At 45.0% G+C, this 27,905-nt stretch overlaps 2 protein-coding genes and 1 long non-coding RNA gene across 13 annotated transcripts in view; 2 read left to right on the forward strand and 1 right to left on the reverse strand.

Moving 5' to 3' along the window:
* The window catches only part of SPATA13 (spermatogenesis associated 13), a 141,572-nt gene extending 136,456 nt beyond the window's left edge, over positions 1-5,116 (forward strand). For all 6 annotated transcript variants that reach the window (XM_045869201.3, XM_064586286.1, XM_064586288.1 and 3 more), the window contains one exon: positions 963-5,116. In XM_045869201.3, the coding sequence (XP_045725157.1) occupies positions 963-1,138 (176 nt within the window). In that variant the 3' untranslated portion in view covers positions 1,139-5,116. The remainder of the gene's footprint in view (positions 1-962) is intronic.
* LOC135363856 (uncharacterized) lies at positions 4,848-27,887 on the reverse strand. Of its 2 annotated transcripts, XR_010410074.1 has the most exons (4): positions 27,749-27,887; positions 26,947-27,028; positions 24,123-24,370; positions 4,848-4,984 (listed from the first exon to the last, which is right to left on the reverse strand). It is a non-coding gene; the product is annotated as an uncharacterized LOC135363856 (long non-coding RNA). The 2 variants fall into 2 exon arrangements; XR_010410073.1 differs by lacking the exon at positions 26,947-27,028 and having other exon boundaries at positions 27,749-27,886.
* C1QTNF9 (C1q and TNF related 9) lies at positions 7,699-23,019 on the forward strand. Of its 5 annotated transcripts, XM_045869195.3 has the most exons (5): positions 7,699-8,006; positions 15,795-15,984; positions 17,118-17,304; positions 20,173-20,235; positions 21,610-23,015. In XM_045869195.3, the coding sequence occupies exons 3-5, from the start codon at positions 17,139-17,141 to the stop codon at positions 22,380-22,382; spliced, it is 1,002 nt and encodes a 333-aa protein (XP_045725151.1). In that variant the 5' UTR covers positions 7,699-8,006; positions 15,795-15,984; positions 17,118-17,138; the 3' UTR covers positions 22,383-23,015. The 5 variants fall into 5 exon arrangements, with proteins under 5 accessions (XP_045725151.1, XP_045725150.1, XP_045725153.1 ...); XM_045869194.3 differs by lacking the exon at positions 15,795-15,984 and having other exon boundaries at positions 21,610-23,014; XM_045869197.3 differs by lacking the exons at positions 7,699-8,006; positions 15,795-15,984 and adding an exon at positions 8,411-9,015.
* Positions 27,888-27,905: the final 18 nt, after the last annotated feature.

Here is a 27,905-nt window from a genome sequence, read left to right on the forward strand (position 1 = left end):
GACCAATACTCAGGTCATGCCCCATCGTCCTGATGTGCAAAGATTTTTTTACAGTGCCGATAATACACATGATGTCACCCAACAGGAATAAAATAATAAGGATTTTTATTCCAAAAATATTTGTTATATTCTTAGAACCTTTTTTTCAGATTGACTTCCTGCTCTTAAGAACAATTTATCCTCTGAAATATGTCCCATTCAGGATTTTCGTAACTGAAAGTGCAAAAGGAAGACGCAATTAAGCCCAGGATGGTGATGTGCCATCAGCTGAGGGCCAAGAAGAATTCATTACCAAAACAACCCTTAGCATTCCCATTTCCCTGTTCGCTCCGCTCAAAGGCAGAATTCCGCCCACCCCCCCACCACAAAGTGATAAATACCTTTGAAGAGAAAAAAACCCTGTCTTGTTCTTTTTTTGAATCTCCACTTCAATGGCAGGTGACCAGTAAATATCCATTTGTTAGACTGTAGTAGTTGGTGTCCGCATTTTCCAGGAGTCACTGGCTCAGCAACTAGGCACCGAAATGGAAAGAACGTGGGTGGTGGTGGGTGGTCCCCTGCCAGGCACCTCTCACCGAGGAAGGCCGGGAGAGCCTTGTGGCAGATCAGGGCCAGGATGCCTTCTGAACTGAGTCCTGGCTCCTTCTAAGAGCACGCTCCTTCCTCCTGTCACTCTGACTTTGACGGTTAGTTTGTGATCCTGGAGCTCATTGTGCTAGGCCTTTCTCATTACCTCTGCGCAGATTTAAAATGCCTATTCCAATGAAACCGTTTCGATTAAGCATTCTCAGCGCGTTCCTAGCTCCCTTCATTCTCACAGCAACTGGTAGGTGCTGTTATGATGGCTTCTAGATATACTTTGCGTTCATATGAATTAAAGATCAAGTTAAGAATCAAGTCTTCCTTTTCGGCTAACGAGTGACGCTGGGTCCATGTTCCACCCTTCTCCCCTCTCGAGTTAGGCTACAGCGGATGCCCCGTGGCCCCGCCGCACCAGAGCCTGCACCCCCTTCACCAGCGCCACGTCACCGTGCCCACCAGCGTCCCCCAGCAGCAGGTGTTTGCCCTGGCCGAGCCCAAGAGGAAGCCGTCGCTCTTCTGGCACACGTTCAACAAACTCACCCCTTTCAAGAAATGAAAACGGGAGGCCATGCGTTGGCTGAGGTGTCTGTAAAGAGGAGAACCATTTCTGTGTGTTCAACCCAGTGCTGAAAACTTCCTTTGGGGATGGGTGAAGAATAGAAGGTCTTGGACGTGACCGAGGTGCCTCTGAAGACCCAGCTCCTTGGAAGGGAGATGGAGGTCATGACGCATGGCCCTGACGTCCACGAGACCCCTCTGGGACCTGTGCCAAGGTGGCTGGGCCGCGGGAGCCCGTGACCTGCTCTGCAGTGAAGCTGAGCTGTGACCCCAGTGGGCATCGCTGATGATGGGCGCGCTCCCTGCTGCTGTTCCTGAGGAGGGCCTCGATTACAGTGCCACTTTGGCATGTGGATTCCCAGGGGACAGTCGTGATGGGGTTGGTACAGTAGCGTCTCGCCAGCACGGGCAAGCTGTAGCTGTCTTCCACAGTATTAGGCAACGTAGCGCTGCAGAGCAGATGGCCGTGGCGTCCCCTGGTGTCCCCTGAATTGTTACCAAGTGGTAGTGCCAGCTTCCTCTGGCGAGGTGCGTCCCCGACAGGCTAGAGGGAGAGGCGCAATGAATCCCTCCCGTGGAACACGGGCCGGGCGCCTTCAGCATCCTGAGGAGGCAGCTGCTTTCCAGGGAGAAAGTGCAAAACCCTACCATGGGGTGGACTGTCCTTCTCGAGTCAGGTCCCCTGCCGCGGTGTGTGTGCAGCATGTGACTCTCCAGACAGAAATCACACCTGCTTACACGTCATGACCTAAGGAACTAATCAGACCTATCCGTTTGCAATATAAAAACCCATTTACTTAATTTTCTGGTAAGCGAGATATGCACACGCGCCTGTGGAAAGGCATGTTCAGAGCGTCAGTGCGTTCTCCCCACCTGTTGTTTCTGGCGTCCCCACCAGTTAAGTTACAGTGACTTGAACATTCCACCCAGAAAACATGCGGTTCCCAGTAGCCCACCTTCCTCAGGATTCGAAGCCGACTTTGTTGCATAAACCCCAAATGGTAGTGCTAACCCAGCCCTTATTAACCTGTCAGGAGGGTTCTGAAGGTTCTTTCTCTATTAAGAGACCTTAACAACAGTACATCTAGACTCAGACATGGCTGTCTTTTTAATGAAGGCCACGTGGGCTGATACGTGATGACAGTAATCTCCTTCTCTTTGTCTATATTGTAAATGTTGATGAAAATAACTTTTAAATATGTCTGGAGAAGACAGGTTCTGCAAGGGAAGGGCCATTTAAATGTACTTAGTGCACTGGATGGGGGTATCGTAGTCCACACTTTGGTTTTCTATGTGAGAATCCCCTTCTCATACACTACTCTCAGAAAGTCCCATTTTCCAGTAGGCCTGTGCTGGAGCGTAAACAAACCCGTAACATCCTAGACAAAGGTAGAACATGTGCCTCCAAACGTCTGGTCCCTCCTTCCCTCCCCACCTTCCTCCCTGCCCAGGACCGGTCCCGAAGGAGGTGACATCACGCATCAAGAAGACCTAATCCTGGACGTCGGAGTGGGCCTTAGAGCACTAACTGGAAATGTTTTCTGGTCAGCCTCAGTGATTGCTCCCTTGTACGTAGGATGGCTGCAAGGTTGTGCTGCCCTGGGGTCACTGACCCCGGGGCGGCTTCTCTGGACCGTGATACCCAGTGTCCCAGGATAGAGGTTGCTTCTGTGAGGAAGCTTCCCAGGAGGTACTGTGGCTCCGAGCGTATGAGCGCGCACACGTGTGTGTGTGTGTGTGCACGCACGTGTTGTTTCTTTTTGGCTAGACCTCTCGATTTTAGTTGCATTTATATAACTGACCTTTTATTAAGAAGATGTAATGATCTATTTTGAAAACTACACTTAAAATGCTTTTTGTGGACCCCTCAGCAATAATAACTCTAGGAGTCTCTGTGCTGAACAGAGTTGTTTGTATATACAACAATTTTGAATAGTTTTTATTTTTTTTAATAGTAAGAAAATTAGGGAAGAAAAGAGAACCATTTGCTTATGTTACATTTTCAGTGAGGGTTCAATTCAAGTAAAGAACTTAATGGGCTCCCATTTACTAATGTTTCCTAATGCGCAGTGAAGTGCTTTCAGTTCTGTGACAAGTCCCGCTGTATTTCCCACCTGAGCCCAAACTTCCGGTTGCCCCCTGTCCCTCCGGGGACTCTCCAGCAGAAGCAGAAAGCTGGGGCCCGGCGCCGCCCCCGTGAGCTTGGTGCGGTGTGAAGAGTCAGTTGATACAGTACCCACCCTGAATGGGTCCTGCTTGGCCTTTACTGGTGATTTTGAAAAATGAGAAATTGTTTAAAATCTATGTAGCTTGAGTTTATTACCAAATGCATGAGTTCAGTAAAGAATAGTGGCTCAAGTATTCGAATTTTAGGTTTGCCCCACTTTCCTTCTTGATGTAAGTCCTGTGTTCCACTTGGTAAGAAGACGAGAGAAACCAAGAGCTCCCAAATGGATTTTGTATGGATTTCATTGGGAATCTTGCTTTCTCCCTTCTTTTTCCTCACTCTAACCCCATATTGCATAATATGGATGTCCCCACAACACACACACACACACACACACTCTCTCTCTCTCTCTCTCTGTCTCACAAAGATAGCAAAACACTTTGACAAATCTCACCTAATTTATTATTTATGTTTCAGAATCTGTTGGAAGACAGTTGAAATGGCCTTGGGTCAAAAGCAACCTTCTTGATTTTCATCATACCTAAAATGCACAACCACCTTGCAGTAAATCGTAAACAGTCATAAAATGGAATTTTTGTAAAATCTTAGAGAAATAGCATTCTTCGTCTTTGGCCTACAAGTAAGCAAAAGACTAGCAGCAATGTGCCAGAGCTTTCCTGGGGTCCCTTCTTCCTAGTTTTATTTTCAGTAGATCTCCTCTTTTCCCTGGTAGATCTGATTTTGTCGTTGAAAACAATTCACCCCCATCTCCATGCTATTTCTGAATATTGTTGTGCCTTTTTATACCTAATCCAGATGAAGACCAACTCCATGCCTGTTCAGAAAATCCCCTCAATCCTACACCTCTATTGTCTAGACACAAAGCAGAAGTGCATTTAATTCGAACTTTGTTTCACAATAGAAATCTTTTCTAAAATCCATGGTCCAGCATTTATCTGCTGGAAAACTCTCCATGCCCAAATGGCTGATATTTCTCAGTACACATCAACTTAGTTATGTAGCCAGAATAGAACAGCCTGATCTACTTGGAGTTAAGGAGAAAATTGATGTCTTGTTATTTTATGGAAGAGGGGAGATATAGATGTGTCCCTCACAGGACAGCACTAACAAGTATGGATACATGTCCTTCTGATGGCTGACAGGCCAGGGACTCTGGGCACAAATCAGCTGGGTCAAACTGCTCAAAAACATTGGTCCCTATAAGCTTAACGTACACATGTTCTCATTAAAATTCCACTTGGCTAATGCTGTTATTCTCAGGATGCATGCAGTGAAAGTAGAGATCAAACAGTTTTGAGAAGAAGAAGTAGCAACTATCTGATCTTAAAAGGAAAAACCCAGAAACTTACATATTTGATGCAAATGTTTTTAGTTACAACACACTTGACGTTACTGTCCTTAGTTATCTCCTAGGCATCGACATTTGTATTTAGAAAATACTTTAACAGATTCTGTAATTTAGTAATTGGTCTTTTTTGTAAATATTAGCATCGGTTGTGTTTGACTTACCTCTTTTGCAGGCTTTTAGTAACCTTTTCCTTGAATTTAACACAACATCAAGACAATGTTAAGTCACGTGACAGCTTCCAAACTGATGAATTCGCTGTTGACAGCTGAAGTATGTTGTACAAGACTGCTATAACTTGACCTGTATTTCTGTTGAATGAAGTTTTTGTAAAAAAAAAAAATATATTATTTACAATGTTATTTGAATGATTTCTTGTAAATGTTGTGAATCTATATTTGTTGTTTTGTATCTGTATATTAAAGTTAATTTGCCAAACTGGTTCCAGTAATGCATCTGAGTAGTAAAATAAGACATATATATGCATATATTTTAAGTAGAGAGCAAGTGTTAGGTGGGTTTCTGGCATTTAGAGCTCATTTCCTGTCTGGACATCAATAGACTTCTTTTTTTTTTTTTTAAAGATTTTATTTATTTATTTGAGACAGAGAGAATGAGAGAGAGAGAGCACATGAGAGGGGGGAGGGTTGGGAGGGTCAGAGGGAGAAGCAGACTCCCCGCCGAGCAGGGAGCCCGATGCGGGACTCGATCCAGGGACTCCGGGATCATGACCTGAGCCGAAGGCAGTCGCTTAACCAACTGAGCCACCCAGGCGCCCCATCAATAGACTTCTTTTCAGTAAAAATTCATCCATTGGTGAGCAGGCTAAGCCACTAGATAGGTATGGGAGAAAGGGCTCCCAGGGGAACAGGGAGGAGCCACTTGCCTGAAAAAGTCACCACAGGTTGGATAAAGCCAAACCCAGAGTGCTACGGCCTGCTTGCTCTCCTGCTCCTGATGATGGACCAAAGATGAACCGCGTGTGCCTTTATATACACTTTGCATTTCAGAGCTGCTACCCAGTGGGGATGAGGCCACTTCACCAGGACGGCTGCTGCTTACCCTTTGGGGGCAGGGAACGTTCGAATTTCCTCTCTAATTAACAGCTAGAGAAGTTAAGTAAATAGCCCATTGTTTGCTGTGACTGTAATCAGAAAAGTATTCCCATGAAAGTTGCCAAGCCAGGAGCCCCTAGTCCCCACTGCTTGTTTGTTTACTCTCAACATCCACCTACTGAAACCGATCTGCTCCCCCTCCTTGGGCTGCACTGGGAGAGAGGGTTGGCTTAGGCGTGGGGAAGGGGAGCACTGGGAACCTGAAAGCCTGCCTCTCCAGGGTGGCTTCCAGGGACCAAGCTGGTGCCCTGTGGAGGAAGGGGTGAAAAGAGGGTAGTGAAACTTTCTAGAAGAGCTGAGGGGGAGAGGGCCTTGCATGACAGCCACCTGCCCTGTGCATTCAGGAGGCAAGCTGAAATGGGTAATCCTCCAAAGGAGCACGTGGTCAGAGAGGGAGGCAGGCACAGAAAGGTGTGATGAAAATTCAGCGTGGATTATGCAACACTAGGGGTGTGTTCAAGTTATGGCCTATGGCCTTCGAGGAGCTGAGTCCTCTCATCTGGTGTCAGGGCAGGAAGGTGGCCCAGGAGGCATCCTGGAGGGCTAACCCAGCACAGCAGGGCCCCTGCGTGTGTTGCTTGAATCAACATGCCATGAGGTGTATGAGAAGCCACAGTGGTGGAAGCTGGATCCCAAAGGGCCTGCCAACCAGGATGAGGTGCTGGGACTTCATTTTGTAGGCAGAGAATTGAAGGCAAGGAAAGCTGTGCCCAAATTTGCTCTGGAGCTCAGGCCAGTGGCAGAGGAAAGGGTGGCTTTAAAACCAGAGGCAGGAGATGACTTGGGAGACCGTGTCCAGCAAAGAGACAGTGGGAAAGGAGGGGAGGCTAGCTGTGAAGGCTGCCAGCCATGGCCCGTCACACAGGCCGTTGGGAGGAGATGTGGCTCTCAAGTTCTGCCTTGGGGTGACGGCGGGGTTGATGGCTGGGTGCTGACACCATTGATGGATTCAGAAAAGAACAGCTGGGATGGCGGGACCCGTGTGACCGTCTGGTCCCACCCGTGGGTGCAATGCTGTGTGCAGCTCCAGAGAGAGGTGAGCGCGGGAGAGGCAGGTGGAAAGGAAGCAGAGAGCAGACAGCTGAAGGAGGGGATTGACCTCGGAACACCCCCAGAGGGTGACCAGGTAGAGGAAGAAAACAGGGAAGAAGCCTGGAGATGAGGACATGGGGCAGGGCAGGGACAGCAAAAGCAGAAAGGAATTGTCAGCAGGGCAAAGCCTGCTGCTCCCTCCCTCTGAGAAAGGACTGAAGGTGTCTGGGTGCCTTCAGGGATCAAGAGGTGCGCCTGCCATGGGATGGTGGGAGAGAGACCGCCTTGACTCCGGTCACCGAATTAAATCCTGCCACTTCCCTGGGACGTTGGGACTGCTTTGCCTGCGGTCCAGATGAGGACTTTGAGGCATGGTGAGTAGAAAGGGTGTTGCCTCTGTTCAGGGGGACTTGCCCTACACCCTTCATACCCCGTTCTCTGTGTGGCCTCTGCAATCCGACTAGGTTCTCTGAGTTGGTTCTCAACACAGCGTTGAGTACATTTGTTCTCCTGATGCTATTTTTAAGTTTGAGATCCATGTTCATAGACTCTGATCGGGAAAAATTAAAAATGAATGATTATATGGCAAAAAAATCATCGCACCATGCTTCTCTCAATGGCCGATGGTGTGTGTGTGTGTGTGTGTGTGTAGAGACGAGCATGAAATTCTAATGTACACAAGTGTCTAAAATCAAAGGGTCTACACAGAAGTTTGAGAGATCTAGTTAAATGATGTCCATTCCAATGGTCCAGGAATTCAAATAATCTGTTCATCTTCGGTTTTGTCCTGTTGGCCCGTAATTGGCCCAAGGTCAGCAGGGAAGCTGCTGAAGCAAAGGCATAAACATCACTTTCCGGAAAGACACCTGCAGTGTGGATTCCTTCTTCCAGACTACTCGAAAGTGCACCATGCTTTCTCTCCCTTTATTAAAAAGGACGGGGGAAAGGAGCTAAGTTTTCTGAACCGGCACCAGTAGAAGATGCTACCTGACTCAAGCAAGTGTGGCTGCAATTTTTGAAGTTCTTCCAAGACATCTTGTGCCTTACTCTGTTCCCTCCCCTTCCTGCTGTTTTGCAGCTAAACCCACTAGGGAATTGTATGGCAGGAAGGCATGATTTTATTTAGTTAGCCCTTGATTCCTGGTTTGTGCAGCACCTGGGTGCAGCCTGCAGCCCTGGGGGTCAGGTAAGTGCAGTAGGAAACAATTTCTTTAAATTCAGTTTAAGGCATCAGAGTCCAAAGACCGCTCTTCCATTTTTGGTGTGTGATGATCCTGCTTAATTGTTTGCAAAAATAGGCAGATCCTACAGAGTTTTGGGTTCAAAATTCATTCTTGAGGAAGAGAGTGGACAGGAGATAAAAGCAGATTTTGAAAGTCTTCTGCCGGAACATTGCACACTGCCTGGGAGGAGGGAAGGCGCTGTAGAAAACCTTGTCAGAATAGCAGACTTTTCGAGAGAGCTTTCTAGAGAAGCTGGTAGATTATTTGGCACAAATTTCGGTGTGTACGTTTTTATATATTTATGTAAATACTAATTTACAAGGCGTAGCTTAAAAACAAGCCCCTCCACGTATGCTGAAGAAGACATACATGGAGTGTACAATGCGTAGGGCATGTGGTAGAAAATATTTGACAAGGAATCATCTTGTAATGTTTAAATCCTTAAACTGTCGAATGTGGGAGGGACGTTAGGGCTTGTTTCAGCCCTTGGATTCGCTGCACAGACGCGGAGGCTCAGAGGCTGGGACACCCACTACAGATTGCTCAGCCGGCCTCTGGCAGGTCTTTCAGTAAACTAACATTTTATCAAGAAATTCAGGAGTGAGGGAGAAATCTAGGTCCAGCATAGGAGAAACAACCTAGAAATCAGGAACTAAGTAAGGAACTATTGAGGGGGTGGGGGGTCTAACTCCAAAGCCCTTTGCAGTCTGTGTGCCTCTGCCCTGAACCGTGTCAGCAGGTCAGGTTTATGAGATCACAGCAGAATGCCAGGGTCCTTCACCCCATGAACTTGACGTTCAACAGAAGGATTGCCTCTATTCTCTATGATTTGCAGGCTTATATGGATCTGTCTGAGGCAGTGACTATTTTCAGTTTTTTAATCTGTTGCCTGAAGGGCTGTATATCGAGGGAATGCTCAGCTACTCTGACGATTGGGTGACTGCACATGGCCACAAACCTCCCTCACTTTGGGTGAGTGCTCACACTTTGACAGCAGGAGCCTTGCGCTAGTCAAGACGTGGGCTTAGCATCTGAGACAACAAATGTAACTTTTTATTTTTATAAGTAACATATTAATATAATGCTTACTATAGGCGTTCCTTGTGCAAGCCCTCAGGTCCCTCATCTCAGTTTTCTTACAGAGACAGTGCCATCACTTATTTCACTACTTATTTGGGAGCAAAGCCTATTCAGTTATTCAAAATCATTTGTTGAAGGTTGCCTACGTACTCGGCATGTGAAAGAAGCAAGTACACAAAACTAGAGAAAGAAATTACGGAAGGATGAATGCTTGCTTTTTTTTTTTAAGATTTTATTTATTTATTTGACAGAGAGAGACAACACAAGCAGTGGGGTGGGAAAGGGAGAAGCAGGCTTCCCACTGAGCAAGGAGCCCGATGCGGGGCTCGATCCCAGGACCCTGGGACCACGACCTGAGCCGAAGGCAGATGCTTAACGACTGAGCCACCCAGGGGCCCCTGAATGCTTGCTTTTATCTTGGTTCTTCTCTAGCTGGAGGACAAAACGGAGTTTATCTTAATTTGACACCTTTATGATCTTGTGATCTTTGTATTATTGGAATAATTGTAACACACGTTTTTTAAAAATGAAAAAGGAACAATTAGACCCCTTAACAGAGGTTGGTCTGGGCCATTTACATTCGACTACTACCAGTCACTTCTGAGTTAAATAGAAGAGGATGGTGTAGATTATTTATGGAATTTGGCTCTAAAAAAACAACTCAATTTCCTGAAATGGCGTAAGTGTGTGACTTCAAAGGGAAACAGCTGTATTTCCTTTTTCAAAATTACTTTATTTGCATCAAAGTGGACCCTGTGATATTTAGAGGCTTCCATAAGATGGCGATATAGTCCTTTGGATGACAAGTCTAGCTGGTTTTAAATATATAGATCTAGAAATATTTTAATAGACACGGCAAAAAAACATTTTTTAGGGCGCCTGGGTGGCTCAGTCGTTAAGCGACTGCCTTCGGCTCAGGTCATGGTCCCAGGGTCCTGGGATTGAGCCCCGCATAGGGCTCCCTGCTCCGCGGGAAGCCTGCTTCTCCCTCTCCCACTCCCCCTGCTTGTGTTCCTGCTCTTGCTGTGTCTCTCTCTGTCAAATAAATAAATAAAATCTTTAAAAAAAAAAAACAACCATTTTTTAAAAAGGAAAAACTCCCATAACCCCACAATTCTAAAGCAACTATGTTCACTTGGCTATACGTGCTTCTAGTTTTTGTCACTACTAACACATAATTACATAGGTATCCTCATCATGTGCATGGCATTTTTTAAAAAAAATTTTTATTGTTATGTTAATCACTATACATTACATCGTTAGTTTTTGATGTAGTGTTCCATGATTCATTGTTTGCGTGTAACACCCAGTACTCCATGCAGAATGTGCCCTCTTTAATACCCATCACCAGGCTAACCCATCCTCCCACCCCCCTCCCCTCTAGAACCCTCAGTTTGTTTTACAAAGTCCATCGTCTCTCATGGTTCATTTCCCCCTCCGATATCCCCCCCTTTATTCTTCCCCTCCTGTTATCTTCTTTTTTTTTTTCCTTAACATATATTGCATTATTTGTTTCAGAGGTACAGATCTGTGATTCAAGAGTCTTGCACAATTCACAGTGCTCACCATAGCACATACCCTCCCCAGTGTCTATCACCCAGCCACCCATCCTTCCCACCCCACCCCCCACTCCAGCAACCCTCAGTTTTCTGAGATTAAGAATTCCTCATATCAGTGAGGTCATACGATACCTGTCTTTCTCTGATTGACTTATTTCGCTCAGCATAACACCCTCCAGTTCCATCCACATCGTTGCAAATGGCAAGATCTCATTCCTTTTGATGGCTGCATAATATTCCATTATATATATATATATATATATATATATATATATACCACATCTTCTTTATCCATTCATCTGTCGATGGACACCTTGGCTCTTTCCACAGTTCGGCTATTGTGGACATTGCTGCTATAAACATCGGGGTGCATGTACCCCTTCAGATCCCTACATTTGTATCTTTGGGTAAATACCCAGTACTGCAATGGCTGGATCCTATGGTAGCTCTATTTTCAACTTTTTGAGGAACCTCCATACTGTTTTCCAGAGTGGTTGCACCAGCTTGCATTCCCACCAACAGTGTAGGAGGGTTCCCCTTTCTCCGCATCCCCGCCAACATCTGTCATTTCCTGACTTGTTAATTTTAGCCATTCTGACTGGTGTGAGGTGGTATCTCATTGAGGTTTTGATTTGAATTTCCCTGATGCCGAGCGATGTTGAGCACTTTTTCATGGGTCTTTTGGCCATTTGGATGTCTTCTTTGGAAAAATGTCTGTTCATGTCTTCTGCCCATTTCTTGATTGGATCATTTGTTCTTTGGGTGTTGAGTTTAAGAAGTTCTTTATAGATTTTGGATACTAAGATTTTGGATACTAGCCCTTTATCTGATATGTCATTTGCAAGTATCTTCTCCCATTCTGTCGGTTGTCTTTTGGTTTTGTTGACTGTTTCTTTTGCTGTGCAGAAGCTTTTTATCTTGATGAGATCCCAATAGTTCATTTTTGCCCTTGTTTCCCTTGCCTTTGGTGATGTTTCTAGGAAGCAGTTGCTGTAGCCGAGGTCGAAGAGGTTGCTGCCTGTGTTCTCCTTTAGAATGTTGATGGACTCCTGTCTCAAATTTAGGTCTTTCAACCATTTAGAGTCTGTTTTTGTGTGTGGTGTAAGGAAATGGTCCAGTTTCATTCTTCTGCATGAAGAAGAAGCCTCTTCTGTGGCTGTCCAATTTTCCCAACACCATTTGTTGAAGAGACTGTCTTTTTTCCATTGGACATTCTTTCCTGCTTTGTCAAAGATGAGTTGACCATACAGTTGAGGGTCCATTTCTGGGCTCTCTGTTCTGTTCCATTGATCTATGTGCCTGTTTTTGTGCCAGTACCATACTGTCTTGATGATGACAGCTTTGTAATAGAGCTGGAAGTCCGGAATTATGATGCCACCAGCTTTGCTTTTCTTTTTCAACATTCCTCTGGCTATTCGGGGTCTTTTCTGGTTCCACACAAGTTTTAGGATTATTTGTTCCATTTCTCTGAAAAAAGTGGATGGTATTTTGATGGGGATTGCATTGAATGTGTAGATTTCTCTAGGTAGCACTGACATCCTCACAATATTTGTTCTTCCAATCCATGAGCATGGAACATTTTTCCATTTCTTTGTGTCTTCCTCAATGTCTTTCATGAGTATTTTATAGTTTTCTGAGTACAGATTCTTTGCCTCTTTGGTTAGATTTATTCCTAGGTATCTTATGGTTTTGGGTGCAGTTGTAAATGGGATCGACTCCTTAATTTCTCTTTCTTCTGTCTTGTTGTTGGTGTATAGGAATGCCACTGATTTCTGTGCATTGGTTTTATATCCTGCCAGTTGACTGAATTCCTCTATGAGTTCTAGCAGTTTTGGGGGGGAGTCTTTTGGGTTTTCCACATAAAGTATCATATCATCTGCAAAGAGTGAGAGTTTGACTTCTTCTTTGCCGATTTGGATGCCTTTGATTTCTTTTTGTTGTCTGATTGCTGAGGCTAGGACTTCTAATACTATGTTGAATAGCAGTGGTGATAGTGGGCATCCCTGCTGTGTTCCTGACCTTAGGGGGAAAGCTCTCAGTTTTTCCCCATTGAGAATGATATTCACTGTAGGTTTTTCATAGACAGCTTTTACGATATTGAGGTCTGTACCCTCTATCCCTATACTCTGAAGAGTTTTGATCATGAAAGGATGCTGTACTTTGTCAAATGCTTTTTCTGCATCTATTGAGAGGATGATATGATTCTTGTTCTTTCTTTTGTTAATGTATTGTATCACGTTGATTGATTTGCGGATGTTGAACCAACCTTGCAGCCCAGGGATAAATCCCACTTGGTCATGGTGAATAATCCTTTTAATGTACTGTGGATCCTATTGGCTAGTATTTTGGTGAGAATTTTTGCATCCATATTCATCAAGGATATGGTCTGTAATTCTCCTTTTTGATGGGGTCTTTCTCTGGTTTGGGGATCAAGGTAATGGTGGCCTCATAAAACGAGTTTGGAAGTTTTCCTTCCATTTCTATTTTTTGGAACAGTTTCAGAAGAATGGGTATTAATTCTTCTTTAAATGTTTGGTAGAATTCCCCTGGGAAGCCATCTGGCCCTGGGTTCTTGTTTGTTGGGATATTTTTGATGACTGCTTCAATTTCCTTAGTGGTTATAAGTCTATTCAGGTTTTCTATTTCTTCCTGGTTCAGTTTTGGTAGTTGATACATCTCTAGGAATGTATCCATCTCTTCCAGGTTATCTAATTTGCTGGCATAGAGTTGCTCATAACATGTTCTTATAATTGTTTGTATTTCTTTGGTGTTGGTTGTGATCTCTCCTCTTTCATTCATGATTTTGTTGATTTGGGTCATTTCTCTTTTCTTTTTGATAAGTCTGGCCAGGGGTTTATCAATCTTGTTAATTCTTTCAAAGAACCAGCTCCTAGTTTCGTTGATCTGTTCTACTGTTCTTTTGGTTTCTATTTCATTGATTTCTGCTCTGATCTTTATTATTTCTCTTCTCCTGCTGGGTTTACGCTTTATTTGCTGTTTTTTTCTCTAGCTCCTTTAGGTGTAGGGTTAGGTTGTGTACTTGAGACCTTTCTTGTTTCTTGAGAAAGGCTTGTATTGCTATATATTTTCCTCTTAGGACTGCCTTTGCTGCATCCCAAAGATTTTGAACAGTTGTGTTTTCATTTTCATTGGTTTCCATGAATTTTTTTTAATTCTTCTTTAATTTCCTGGTTGACCCATTCATTCTTTAGTAGGATGCTCTTTAGCCTCCATGTATTTGAGTTCTTTCCAACTTTTCTCTTGTGATTGAGTTCTAGTTTCAAAGCATTGTGGTCTGAAAATAGGCAGGGAATGATCCCAATCTTTTGGTACCGGTTGAGACCTGATTGGTGACCTAGGATGTGATCTATTCTGGAGAATGTTCCATGGGCACTAGAGAAGAATGTGTATTCTGTTGCTTTGGGATGGAATGTTCTGAATATGTCTGTGAAGTCCATTTGGTCCAGTGTGTCATTTAAAGTCTTTATTTCCTTGTTGATCTTTTGCTTAGATGATCTGTCCATTTCAGTGAGGGGGGTGTTAAAGTCCCCCACTATTATGGTATTGTTGTCAATGTGTTTCTTTGCTTTTGTTATTATTGCCTTATATAATTGGCCGCTCCCATGTTAGGGGCATAGATATTTACAATTGTTAGATCTTCTTGTTAGAACCTTTAAGTAGGATATAGTGTCCTTCCTCATCTCTTATTATAGTCTTTGGCTTAAAATCTAATTTGTCTGATATAAGGAATGCCACCCCAGCTTTCTTTTGATGTCCATTAGCATAGTAAATGGTTTTCCACCCCCTCACTTTCAATCTGGGGATGTCTTTGGGTCTAAAATGAGTCTCTTGCAGACAGCATATCGATGGGTCTTGTTTTTTAATCCAATCTGATAGCCTGTGTCTGGGGCATTTAGCCCATTTACATTCAGGGTAACTACTGAAAAATAGGAATTTAGTGCCATTGTATTGCCTGTAAGGTGACTGTTACTGTATATTGCTGTTTTCCTTTCTGGTCTATGTTGTTTTTAGGGTCTCTCTTTGCTTAGAGGACCCCTTTCAATATTTCTTGTAGGGCTGGTTTCGTGTTTGCAAATTCCCTTAATTTTTGTTTGTCCTGGAAGATTTTATCTCTCCTTCTATTTTCAATGACAGCCTAGCTGGATATCATATTCTTGGCTGCATATTTTTCTCGTTTAGTGCTCTGGATATATCATGCCAGTCTTTTCTGGCCTGCCAGGTCTCTGTGGATAGATCTGCATTTTTTTTTTTTAAAGATTTTATTTATTTGTCAGAGAGAGAGCACAAGCAGGGGAGAAGCAGGCTCTTCACTAAGCAAGGAGTCTGATGCAGGACTGGATCCCAGGATTCTGGGATCATGACCTGAGCTGAAGGCAGACGCTTAACCAACTGAGTCACCCAGGCATCCCGTACATGCATTTTAGTCTACTTTTTGAAAATTCAACACAACGTAGATCTTTTACATATTTCTACATGAACTACATAATTATTACAGTGGTTACATGATATTCTACTTATGAACCACTTACTGTTACGCGTTATGTGGTACGCCCTTTTTCACTATTACAAATAATGCTGTGGTTAATATCGTTAGCACACAGATTTTGGATTATTAAGAAGAATTTTCGGGATGAGATCACTGGGTTTAAGATGTCTTTTCTCTTTAGCTTTCTGAAGTCCTGGGCAGATGTCCGTTGCCTTCAGCACTGTATGAGAGTCTGAGTTCTGACCTGTTGCACTAGCCTCGTGTTATTATTTTTCTATGTCCTAAGATACCTGCTACCACACATTCATTTCATTTGACACATATTTATTTAACACACGGTTCCAGGCTTAATACTGAGAACTGGAATACAATAAGAAGGAAAACACAGTCAGATGGAGAGCCAGATTTTTAGCCCTACAATGACATGAACAGATGCAACCCCATACTATGGTGTCATGAAAGAGAGGGATGCCATGCCCCTCCCTGGGGAGATTTGATGTCGTCGGGAGGGTCCCTGAATCCTGTGTGCACACTAGCCTAGGGTCTTGCCTGAGTATTCCCTTTGTCTAGAACACTTGGTCTAATTAGCTGCTCTGCTCCTTCAGATCTCACTGCAAACTTCACCACGCAGCACTGCCTTCGTTCCTGACGGGGTTGGAAAGCAAATCAGGAACTTGGGAGAGGACGTGCAAGTGTGCTTCACAAACGGGGTGCCCTGCGGTGCATGTGTGCGTGCCCTTCGCAGCAGTCTCCCAGAGAAACAAAAGCTTAACTCAAAGAACACATCTGATCATAGTAGGACTGCTTGGAACATTTATACTTTTTCATTCCATTTTTTTTTTTATTGTGGTAAAACAGACGTGACATAAAATTTACCACTTTAGCCATTTTTAAGTGTCCACTTCAGTGGCATTAAGGATGTTCACATTGTTCAACTGTCCCCACCATCCACTTCCAGAACTTTTTCATCTTCCCAAACTGAAACCGTCCCCTTTGAACATGAGCTCCCAGTCCCCCTCCCCTGGATGCTGCCTCTACCATTCTACTTTCTGTTTCTGTGAATGTGACCACTCTGGGGGCCTCATACGAGTGGAATCATACCATACTGGTCCTATTGTGTCTGGCTGATTTCACTTAGCATAAAGTCCTTAAGTTCATCCCTGGTGTAGGATGTGTCAGAATTTCCTTCCTTTTTAAGGCTGAGTAATAGTCCACTGTGTATATCACGTTCTGTACAACCAGTCATGTGTCCGTGGACACATGGGTTGTTTGCAACTTCGGGCTACTGTGAATAAGGCTGCTATGAACACGGGTGTACAAGTAGCTGCCAGAGCTTGCTTTCCTAGTGAAAACGTGCTTTATGCACATTGTGATCAAATTTGGTTTTTACAGCAGTCCTGGGAGACAGGTATTAATCTCTTCTCTGGCTCTGAAAAGTGGTTTACCCAAAGTAGAGTGATAAATGGAAGTATCTGACCTGGAACTTGGCTTTCTCCTCGACCACTCACCATTAAAAGCAGTCCCGGTCACATGTGTTCCTTCCAAGAACAATGGCCTTCTGCTTCTTCTTCCTTTTTTTTTTTTTTAAGATTTTATTTATTAGAGAGCACAAATGGGGGAGAGGCAGAGGGAGAAGCAGGCTTCCCGCTGAGCAGGGAGCCCGATGCGGGGCTCAATCCCAAGACTCCAGGACCGTGACCCAAGCTGAAGGCCGACGCTTAACCAACTGAGCCACCCAGGTGTCCCTGAACAATGGCTCTCTGATTGCAAGCAGCTTGTCTGCTACCAGGTCCTGCCCTTATCTGCCCTGACCATTCTGTCCAAGGCTGACTCAGGCTGGGTCCAGGTCCCACAGCAAGGAAGAGAGGGTGTGTCTGTGGCCCCAGCAACAAAGGCTTCTCCTTTTGGTCTGTGTTTCCCTCTTGCAGTTCAGCTCCGTCATCTGAACCATGAGGATCTGGTTGCTCCTGCTTGTCACTGGAATCTGCACGGGAAATGTGAACTCACAGGACACGTGCAGGCAAGGGCACCCTGGCATCCCTGGGAATCCTGGTCACAATGGTTTGCCTGGGAGAGATGGACGAGATGGCGCAAAGGGCGACAAGGGCGAGGCAGGTACTCAGCACCGGGCGGCCTTCAGCTGCCCTTGTGTTTACCCCTCTGTTCCTCTGAGATCATTCATTCATTCATCACGAGTGTAGCCATCACCTGCCCGCTCCCCCCTCCTTCATTCGTGCAGCCCTTGCCCAGAAAGCAGTGGCCGAGATCCTGCTCCAGGTCAGATTCTGGGCGACAGTGCAGGAGCAGACCAACAGGGCCCCCCTCCACGGACGTCCTCATCTAGAGGGGACAACTGTTAGCCATCACCTCTGATACTGCAGGCCGTCTTCAGGAGTATATGATGTTATAGATGTTTCTGCCTCAGATGGCAGGGATGGTGGGTCTTTGGCACACGGGGCCTATAGAGAAATCTGACTGCTAAATATTTAGCAGAGAGCACCCGGCTGCAGTGCAGGGAAGAGTTAATGCCTTGTCACGCAGTGAGGCAGGTGACATGGAGTGACAGAGAAAACAAAAGTAGACGGTAACTGAAGCCACACAGCGGTACTCAGGTGTGTATGCCCTGTGTTGGGGCCTGCCCCAGGGTTTGGGAATTTGGGGACAGGATCCAGCCTCTAGGAAGGAGATTTGCAAAAGCCAGGATATGTGAGTGGTTTCCATAACACGAACTGATAGGCTTGGTTCTTGAATGGGGTTCTTGAGCCTGGGTCCACCATAGGGTCACATACCTGAGACATACGCAGACTGATCTATCTCAGTGCAGAGAGAAAACATCAAAACTACTACTGACATTTTATTTATTTATTTTTAAAGATTTATTTACTTAGAGAAAATGAGTCAGTGGGGGAGGGGCAGAAGGAGAGAGAGAGAGAGAATCTCAAGCAGACTCCCTGCTGAGCACAGAGCCCAACATGGGGCTCAATCCCAGGACCCTGAGATCATGACCTGAGCCAAAATCAAGAGTCGGACACTTAACCAACTGAGGTACCCAGGCGCCCCTACTACTGACATTTTAAAAGATAAATTTAGATGAAGAAAAAAATTGAGCTTTAAAAATATTTAATATGTGAATTGGCTTGGGTGGCTTCACTTGGTCCCTTTGCAGATGGACCTGTGTCATTTGAGGCCTGAAATATGTCCTGTGCCCTCACACACTCTGTCCATCAGTGTACTGTGGCATATTGTGGTTACGGCCCAGCCCAAGGGATTTTCAGATTGTCCTATCAAACTATCACAAACAGATGGGTGCCTGAAATACTTCTGCAGAGAAACTGAAGATTGAAGGTTGACTTGATAATGCAAACATTAAAGAATCCCATGAAAATAGGAGAGCTGTCATCTGTCGTCTTAGTGTGAACTCTTCAACTGTACATGAGTAGGAGAAATCAATGATGAACTAATCAGATCTGACAAGAAGTCTGACAAAAACCTAGAAATTTTAGGAGTCTGGACATATGAATTTACATTTATATTCATTAAGATGAACCTCATCCTCACTGTAAACTGTACTGTGAGATGTCAGTTATTAATAGAAGCACCCCCAATTAGACATTTCAGGACTCTTTGTGGAATTTGACCACAAACGACTGTCATTTTTCCTCAGCTATACGTTATAGTATGAAAACTTCACTAAACTTAATAATGAACATTTAGAAGGCTTCTTGATATTTTATAATCGTATCAGAAGATTAGACATTCCTCTGGCTATATTAACAGTGGTTGAAATAATACACAGAAAGCAACTTCAAGATGGACTAAAATTAGTGCTTTGCCAGCAAATGCTGTTGGCATATGGATTTTTAAAAAGTCTTTGTTAATCTGGAGAAATGAGTATTAGAACAAATTACTTATGGGAAGTCCGCTGTACAGATGAAAGAAAGTCTAGGTGTTTCTAGGTGTTTCCCTGTTTGTGGCATTTGGTGATCCAAGGGATTTGTTCGTTGGGCTGGATGAAGGAGACGGTCACCAACCATCTCTCCAACCATTGCCCTGCAAATCTACTCTGGGGATCTCCAAGGGGTAACATCTCCAGGGAGTCCACGCCACTTTTTGGCATTGGACCAGTCTTATTTCTGGGTAGTAAAAAGCCCAGTCCAAGTTGATGGCAAAACCTCAATGTCAATGAAATCCATTCTTTTAGCCTCCTACTGGGACCACAGTGTGCATGTATGTGTGGATGTGGGTGCACACGTGTGTGCATATGTGTGTGTACATGCACAGGATACAACTCTGACTTCATGACTCCTTCATCTTTTGCTTCCACTCTCCTTCCTTACAGCAAGAACTGCCTTTGATTCTAGAGATGTTAACTTATAACATGGGAAGTTGGAGCTCAGGGTTGCCTGCTCTGAGTTCAAAACTGATGTGTGGTAGGCAAAACCTCACTCGCCTGATGTTCCCAATGGCGTCTGCCATGGCAACTTGATCAGTGACATTTACTACCACTCTAAAGTGCTGGATCCTTCCAGAATCCTCCCTTCCATCCCAAATATTGCCACGTAACCATAATCATCTGTGTTTTTATAGGAGGCTAGTGAACCTTCCATTCCACTCTATGCAAGAGTGACAGAAAAGGAGAAGTGAGAAGGCCACCCAGTACCTCCAATGATCAGTCACTACCCGAGTTACCCTCACAAGAGAAAGATGTAATTGTGATCATCTGTGCACATATTCCTTTCCTGTTCTGCCTTCCCAGAGCTGGATGCTTGGGAGGTCCACCCAGTTCATCTCATAATTCACTTCTTATACACAACTCCACACCCCTGGTGCTCACTTACGACTGCCTTCTGTGAGGGGCAGTGTGTGTGTCAGGGCCGGGCACACACCCAGGACTCTCTGGTCTACACCCCCGATTGAGACCAATGTCTAGGAAATGTGGAATTGGAATTTTAACTCTTGTCTGTTTTCTTCTCTTCCACCTAGGAGAACCAGGACATCCTGGTGGTCCAGGGAAGGATGGAATGAATGGACAGAAAGGAGAGCGAGGTCAGAAATTGCGTTCCATTTTACCATGCTCTAATTCTGAGCCACCGATGACTTAATAACCATTTGGTGCTCACCAAGGACAAGTCCTTTGCTAGGCTCTGAGGACGATCTAACAATAGGGCAACATGGCTCTTGCTCTCCAGGAGCTTGTGATTCTTTTTCTGTAAAGGGAAAGACTGTAAGTAATTTCAGCTTCTCAGGCCATGCGGTCTCGGGCACAACTGTCATGAAAAGCAGCCAAGGATGCTACATAAGTAAGCGGGGCTGTGTTCTAGTGAAACTCTATGAAAACTGAAATCTGAATCTTATATAATTTTCATGTATTGTCGAATATTATTTGTGACCATTTAAAAATGCAAACCATTCTTAGCTTGTGGGCCATACAAACAGGTGGGAGGCTGGATTTGGCTCACGGGCCATGGTTTGCTGAAGCCTGGGTTAGTGGATGAAGATTGAGGAGTGACATTAAATTCCGACTCAGGGCTTCTGGCAAGACTGCATGGAGAAGGTGGCACTGGAATTGGGCCCTGAGGGGTAAAGAGGGCTCCGGTAGTTGCGACTGATGGGGAGAGAGAATAGTCACAAGAGCAAACACAAATAATGCTCACTTTGTGCTAGGGTGTTCTAAGTGCTTTTCACGTACTGACTCAATATGACAGGCTATACATGAGGTAGTATCATTATCCCAATTTTACAGACGAGGGAACAGAGGTGTAGGTGGCTCATCAGCTTGCCTAACATCGCATTGTGCCTCCGTAGAGGAGGCAGGATGGAATCCTGGCATTTAACTCCGGACTCTGTGCTCATAACCACTGCTGTCCAGTCGGGGAGGAGTAGACAGGGAAGCACCGAGAACGTGTGCGCAGTGAGGACCAGCGTGAGACAGTCGATAGAGTGGGCAGCAGAGAGCAGTGACTGCCACACTTTAGGAAGACTTTATTCTGTGCTCACTCCCGTGAGCAGCTTTGTAGGGGATGTCACAGAACTGGGGCTGAGTTGTCAGTTAACTGAAAGCAGCCTGAGTTCATCTGCCTTTGGACGGTCTTCCCTCTTCCAAAGATGTGTTCTCAAGGCTTGGCATTGCTTAGTGGTCAAAGACTAGGCTGTGATGGTAAAGAGCTGTAATTTCTAATGTGAACCCCAACACTAACACAGTAGACAGGAGTCAGAAGGTGTTTTGCAGCCACACACGTGTGTGTATGTATGCTGTGCACTCAATTTAGGAGTAAATTAATGTTCAGACCCCGAGCATCTACTGATACTGGGCACTGCTTTATTTCATATGTATGCTCACCAATGGAAAAGCCAAAGTTAGTTTTAGAAGTTGATGTTTCACAAATCATCTTTTCCTTTATTCTCTCTTTTTCCACCTAGGAGCAGATGGAAAAGTTGAAGCCAAAGGCGTCAAAGGTGATCAAGGCTCACAAGGACCCCCAGGGAAACATGGGCCAAAGGGATTTGTTGGTCCCATGGGAGAGAAGGGCCTCAGGGGAGAGACTGGCCCTCAAGGGCAAAAGGGGGATAAAGGCAGTGTGGGGCCCACCGGCCCAGAAGGGCTAAAAGGCAGCAGTGGGCCTTCAGGCCCAATGGGTCTACCTGGCCCCATGGGCCCCATTGGGAAGCCTGGACCCAAGGGAGATGTTGGGCCCTTGGGACCCCAGGGAGATCCAGGAGTCCGGGGAATGAGAGGCTGGAAAGGGGACCGAGGCGAGAAAGGGAAAACTGGCGAGACTCCAGTCTTGCCCAAGAGTGCTTTCACAGTGGGGCTCACGGTACTGAGCAAGTTTCCTACTTCAGATGTGCCCATTAAATTTGATAAGATCCTGTATAATGAGTTCAATCATTACGACATAGCCACGGGGAAGTTCACTTGCCACATTACCGGGGTCTATTACTTCACCTACCACATCACAGTTTTCTCCAGGAATGTTCAGGTATCTTTGGTCAAAAATGGGGTGAAAATACTGAACACCAAGGACGGTTACATGAGCTCTGAGGACCAGGCATCGGGTGGCATGGTGCTGCCGCTGAAGCTGGGGGACGAGGTGTGGATGCAGGCCACAGGAGGGGAGAGGTTTAACGGCTTGTTTGCAGATGAGGACGATGACACGACTTTCACAGGCTTCCTTCTGTTCAGCAGCCAGTGATGGGGAGGTGTGTAGGGACCTGCCTCCCCACCCCTCGGAGCTGGCTTGCTGGACATGTTCTCAGATGATTCTGCTCTATGAATCATTCTCATTATTGTAATAATCATAGAGGGGCAACAATACGACAGTTATTCCCAAAGCTGATTTTATGTGACTTATATTATTGTCTCCAACAGTAAGTTTAAAAATGCTTGCATTGGGGCGCCTGGCTGGCTCAGTCGGTGGAGCATGTGACTCTTGATCTCAGGGTCGTGAGTTCGAGCCCCATGTTGGGTGTAGAGATCACTTAAAAATAAAATCTGGGGGCGCCTGGCTGGGTCAATTGGTAAAGCATGCAACTCTCGATTTTGGGGCCATGAGTTGGAACCCCACATTGGGTGCACAGATTACTTTTAAAAAATAAAATAAAAATCATATAAATAAATAAAATCTTAATGCTTGTATTGTTTATTATAATTTATTTACAATTTTTCATCATTCCCCTCATCTGAAAAGTGCTTTGCATGTATGTTTCTTGCGGGACCCGTGTTCTGATGTCATTTTAGTGCTTGAAGGAGGTGTGTCAGGACTTATCCCTCATCTGAATTTCTAAGGACACTGGGAGAAAGGAGAGGGAAGTGTTCCAATGTTCATTCTACTTGGTAGCTAATAAAAGTTGTAAGCAGGTGATGACGAGACATCCCAGAAAGCTGCGGAATACTTTGCTTATTTTGTAACCTAGGTTTTAATCATCATTCAGCTCAACAAATAGTTCTTGAATCTGTGCTCGGTTCCTGGGACTGCCGTAACAAAGTACCACAAACTGGGGAATTTAAAATAACAGAAAGTGATTATCTCACAGGGCTGGAGGCTAGAAGTCTAAAATCAAGGTGTCAGCAGCACCAGTCTCCCTCAGAAGCCTCTGAGGAGGGTTCTACCTTGCTGCTTCCAGCTTTTGGTGGACCCAGGCATTCCCCGGCTTGTGGAAGCATCCAGCTCTACCCCGATCTGCACATGGCAGTCTTCCCTCCATGTCTGCCTGTGTGCAAGCATCCCTCTTCTGATAAGGACACCAGTCATTTGGAATAGGGACCACCCTAATCTACTATGACCTCATTTTAACCTGATTACATCTGCAAAGACCCTGAGTCCAAATAGTCACAATCATAGAAACCAAAGGTTAGGACTTGGATGTATCTGTTTGGGAGACACCGTTCAACCTGTAATAGACTGCTCTGGTCCCCCCAAATTCACGATCTTCCCCAGTGCCGAATACACTCTCCCCAACCCACATCCCCCACAGTCTTAACAATGTCAGCATCAATGCTAACTCTAAGAATCTCATCTAAAAATCACCAGCTCAAAGTCCCCAATCTCATCATCTAAATCCTTTATGTCAGTTATAAGTAAGATCTATTGTGTGACACATCCTGGGGCGAAATCCCTCTCCCTCTGTGAAACTGCAAAACCAGACACATTATTTGCTTCCAAAATACAATGGTGGGAAAGGCACAGGATAGACAGTCCCATTCCAAAAGGGAGAAAAAGGAAGGAAAAAAAAAGGGATCACAGGTCTTAAAGGAGACCAAAACCCTTTCGCAAGGCGAATTCCATTAGATGTTTTTCACTATTTACCTTATAAAATTTTTAAATGAGCTATGCAAAAGGAAGAGGTTACTGGACAGAGACACCAAACAGTTACAAAGGAAAGTGTAGGATGGAGATGAATTTACTAAGAAAGTGGGGTGAAAAGAAACTTGCCTTTTAGGCCACCGCAGGTATTTCTTGGTCAGACGCGTCCCATCCACTTCCCTCTCGTCTGGTAAAAGCATCCTGGTGTGCACTTTCAGACAAGTCTTTCAAACGGTGTATACTCTACACTCTGCGATGGATGTGAGATTCAGGCCTGGCTAATAAGAACAGCACCTTCTTCTGGCCACAGTGACTATTTCCAAAATGGCGCCTTATCAATCAGAGCCAATGAGATGTAATCTGCAACTCTGGAAGGCCTATTGGGGAAAAAAAAAAGGCAAGATCTTCTTCAGGTGAAGCTAGAACTTCAGCTGGCATGCATTTAGCTAATCTGTTGAGCCCCCAAACAAAATCAAACAGGGCTGGAGATAATCCAGGACATTGTTTAGACCCCTACACCCAGCTGTTCCTGAAGGCAGAGATACCTCTGGACTATTGTATTGCATGAGCCACTCTGATGCAGGGTTTTTATTGTTATTGTTAATACTCTTTTGGACAAAAGCAGTAGTAAGTAGTCAATGGCCCAAGGAGAGGGGCAGCATGATTGTAGAGAAAAAAGCCCAAGACTAAGAGTTGAAGTGTATGGGTGGTTGTTCCAGCCATGACAAAGGAATGTGAAATGGGTACCTTATTCAGCTTTTCTGTGCTCCTGTCTCCTACTGTACAGCAGTGCTGGAATGGAATAATTTCATATGGTCCCAAGCCTCTAAAATTCTGGAAGGATTACATATGCCTAAGTTAACTCAGTATACTTTTCTACTTATCTATTAATTAAGAGCAACTAATAAAGAAGCAAAAGGCTGCAAGCTCACTGCATATTCAAGCTACACTATTTTCCAAATCACATCCTGGGCCAGTTTGTCTGACAGGATGTGCCTCTAGAAATTGGGACTTCAAGCCATTCTATCCATACTCCAACCAAGTCTACACAGTTGTGATGATATCTTCATTCCCTCGGAAAAATGAGACTTTTGTAAATTAACATTATGAACATTACAGCACTGCTGTAAATGAAATATTGAAAAATTACTTGGTTGTGGAAAATGTTGGAAAGATACAAAAATAATTTGTTTATAGGTATTTTATTGGCCTTCCTTAACTTGTTTCTTCTAGAACAGAGCCAGGACTGGGGGGAAGCAAGTGAGGCACCCAGGGTGTGACACTGAAGGAGGCACCCCCCCTTCAGGTGCTGACACAGCCTGTGCATGACCCTGACAGTTGAGTGTCTCCTTCAATTTTGCAGCCCAGTCCCTGCATCTGCCTTGCTGCCCTACTTATGCTCAGCTGTAGCATGACTGATCACTTTATTTATTGAGCCAGAGTGTCCTTATTCTTTGGCTTCTGTGGCTTTTTGGAATTGTAATAATCTAAGCTATTTCTCCCCAGTGTAAAGCCTGGTTTTGTTATGGACTGAATACGAAGAATACCTGTGCTCACTCCTTTCTATTTAGGATCACAACTTTATAGGTTGAGATAGACGTGAAGAAAAAACACATTTACGATTGTACAGAGGATACCAGCTTTTATAAAAAAAATTTTTTTTTTTAGGTCAAATATAGAAGATGAGATGTAAAACATATTTTAAGGATTTCAAAAAGATGAAGTTGACTGGCAGGGATTGGGTGTGTCTAATCTGCCATTTGGGATGGTTTTTCATTGGTTGTCGATGAATCTGGACTGCAGTTTTTGAAAGTCTAACTATGCCAGGCTCTCTGAGACACCGGATACCTTGTTAATTTAGGACAAATCATTATCCCCTGAGGACAATTTTAGGCTTAAATGTTGCATTACAATGGTTAGGTATCCTTGTATGACAACCATTCTGGGCTAAAGGAAGGCTCTCAGAAAAAAAATATGTAAGGGTTTTTGTCAAATATATTGATGAATTTTCTTTTTTACACGACACATCTGACATCTTTGTAAGGGTCTGCTACACAGGCATTAGGTCTGTCATGTGGTGTGGCTGCCCTAAGAACCAACCAGTTACCAATAATGTGATAGATATTAATCACCATGGAGGTAGGGACTCAGGGACTTTAAATCATTTAAAATATTTCATTTAAAAAATCAGTAGAAAATGAAATCATAACTTACCATACAATCAATTGGGCTTTTCCTCTCTGCCAGGCTAAACTGAAAACAAACTCCATTTGAAACTTTTTTTTGGGGGGGTGTGGAGAGAGGGAGGGGGGTTAGAAGCTATCTATAGGAAGCATGTGCCACTCCTGGCCTTAACTTTTGGCTCTCTGGAACTTTCCAGGAGGTTCTGAGGACTGCTCAAACCCAACAGGCAATGTTAAAATGAACACAGCTTTACCCTAAGCCCAAACATTCAGGTGAGATAAAGGTCTGGAATGACTTCAAATAAAGCAATTTAAGAAAACGTGACTGTGGATTGCCCGGGAACAAAAAGGTTCACTTGGGTTCTTGGTCCACTGCACAAGTCACACCTCTGACACCCAAGGCAAAGGAATCAACCTCCTGTGGTCAGAAGACCACAGCCATCAATGCCCTCTGCACTCAGACACTGATTTAACAGAATCACTTGGTATCTAGTTCCTGCATAAAACCTAGGCAGAGAAGGGTGCCTGGCTGGCTCAGCGGGTGAAGCATCGAACTCTTGATCTCGGCTCAGGTCTTGATCTCAGGGTTGTGAGTTTGGACCTGCACTGGGCTCCACCGTGGGTGTGGAGCCCACTTTAAAAAAACAAAACAAACAAAAACAGGTGGAGAGCAGTATTTTGAGGAGCTGGCTGGAGGCTGCAGTAGCCAGCCCTCCCTTGTTTACTTCCCTGGGTGGGGGGAGGGGGCGGTTCTTCTCATACCCACACACCTGGCTTCACGTCTGCAGGAGGATCAATTCTCAAGGGGCCCATCCCATGTGGATTCGCCATTCCGCAGCATCCCGCTCAACCCTGAAAGTGAGAGCCCAAGAAGTGGCAGGTGCGTGGAGTGAGACGGCCAGGCAAATGTGAGGGTTGCTTCGGCGGCCTCACTTCCCCTCAGTCCCTTCTCCCAACTACTGATTTTTTCCACTCTCCACCTACAGAAGTCTCTCAAAAGAAAAACACCTTACTATCAACTAAACCCTTTCATTTAATCTGCATGCACTTCAGGAAGGTAGCGGAGGCAGGCACCTCGCACGATTCCTTCTGCAGAGGAAGATGTTGAAGTTGAGCCAGGTTAAGCCTCCCACCCTGGACAAGAACCTGGCCCTGGCTCCAACTGCGGCGTAATTTCCATTCATTTAGGGGAGGCTAAGGCTGTCCAGAGTCCCCGGCCCTTTTCCACACTGGCCATCCTAAGCCCCAAATCACAATTCCCTCTCCGCCTCCTGCCCCCAAATCTTCTCATTCCCCTATGGTTGAGTGAAGGTTGCGAAACCCTCCCTCTACAAATTTATATTGTAGATTATTAGAACAAAATTTACAAGTCAAAATAAAGGAAGATTCACTGATAGGTAGTGGAGTCGGTTCCACACAACCATACGGTGCAGCCACACCGTCTATTTAATTTCAGCCATCGTTTAGAGTGGAGTCCGATAGAGTCGACGAGTGTCCCCAGCCCTGTCCCGTCGGGGAAGGCACTCAGGCGCCGTTCACTGAGCGTTCACTGCTCCTCCTGGAAGAACTCACCCTGCAGCGAGACTGTCCGTCCCGCTCGAGTCACGTGGGAGGGACGAATTAAACCTCCGCGGGTCCTTACTCCAGGCACACGGGGGCGCAAGACCGCAGCGTCTGCCGTGAAGCGGCGGGGCGACGCTTTTGCCCTCTGGACGCCGACGTGCTCACG

This window comes from Mirounga angustirostris, unplaced genomic scaffold (assembly GCF_029215605.1).
Source record: "Mirounga angustirostris isolate CCGP_5_RB_7025 unplaced genomic scaffold, mMirAng1.0.hap1 SCAF_3, whole genome shotgun sequence".
NCBI classification, from domain to species: Eukaryota; Metazoa; Chordata; class Mammalia; order Carnivora; family Phocidae; genus Mirounga; species Mirounga angustirostris.

Bases quoted from the DNA above. Each gene is read 5' to 3' on its own strand.
- C1QTNF9 (XM_045869195.3), top strand. From the start codon at position 17,139: ATGAGGATCTGGTTGCTCCTGCTTGTCACTGGAATCTGCACGGGAAAT. The intron at 17,305-20,172 runs GTACTCAGCACC...TCTTCCACCTAG, and splicing joins GGGCGACAAGGGCGAGGCAG to GAGAACCAGGACATCCTGGT. The intron at 20,236-21,609 runs GTCAGAAATTGC...TTTTCCACCTAG, and splicing joins TGGACAGAAAGGAGAGCGAG to GAGCAGATGGAAAAGTTGAA.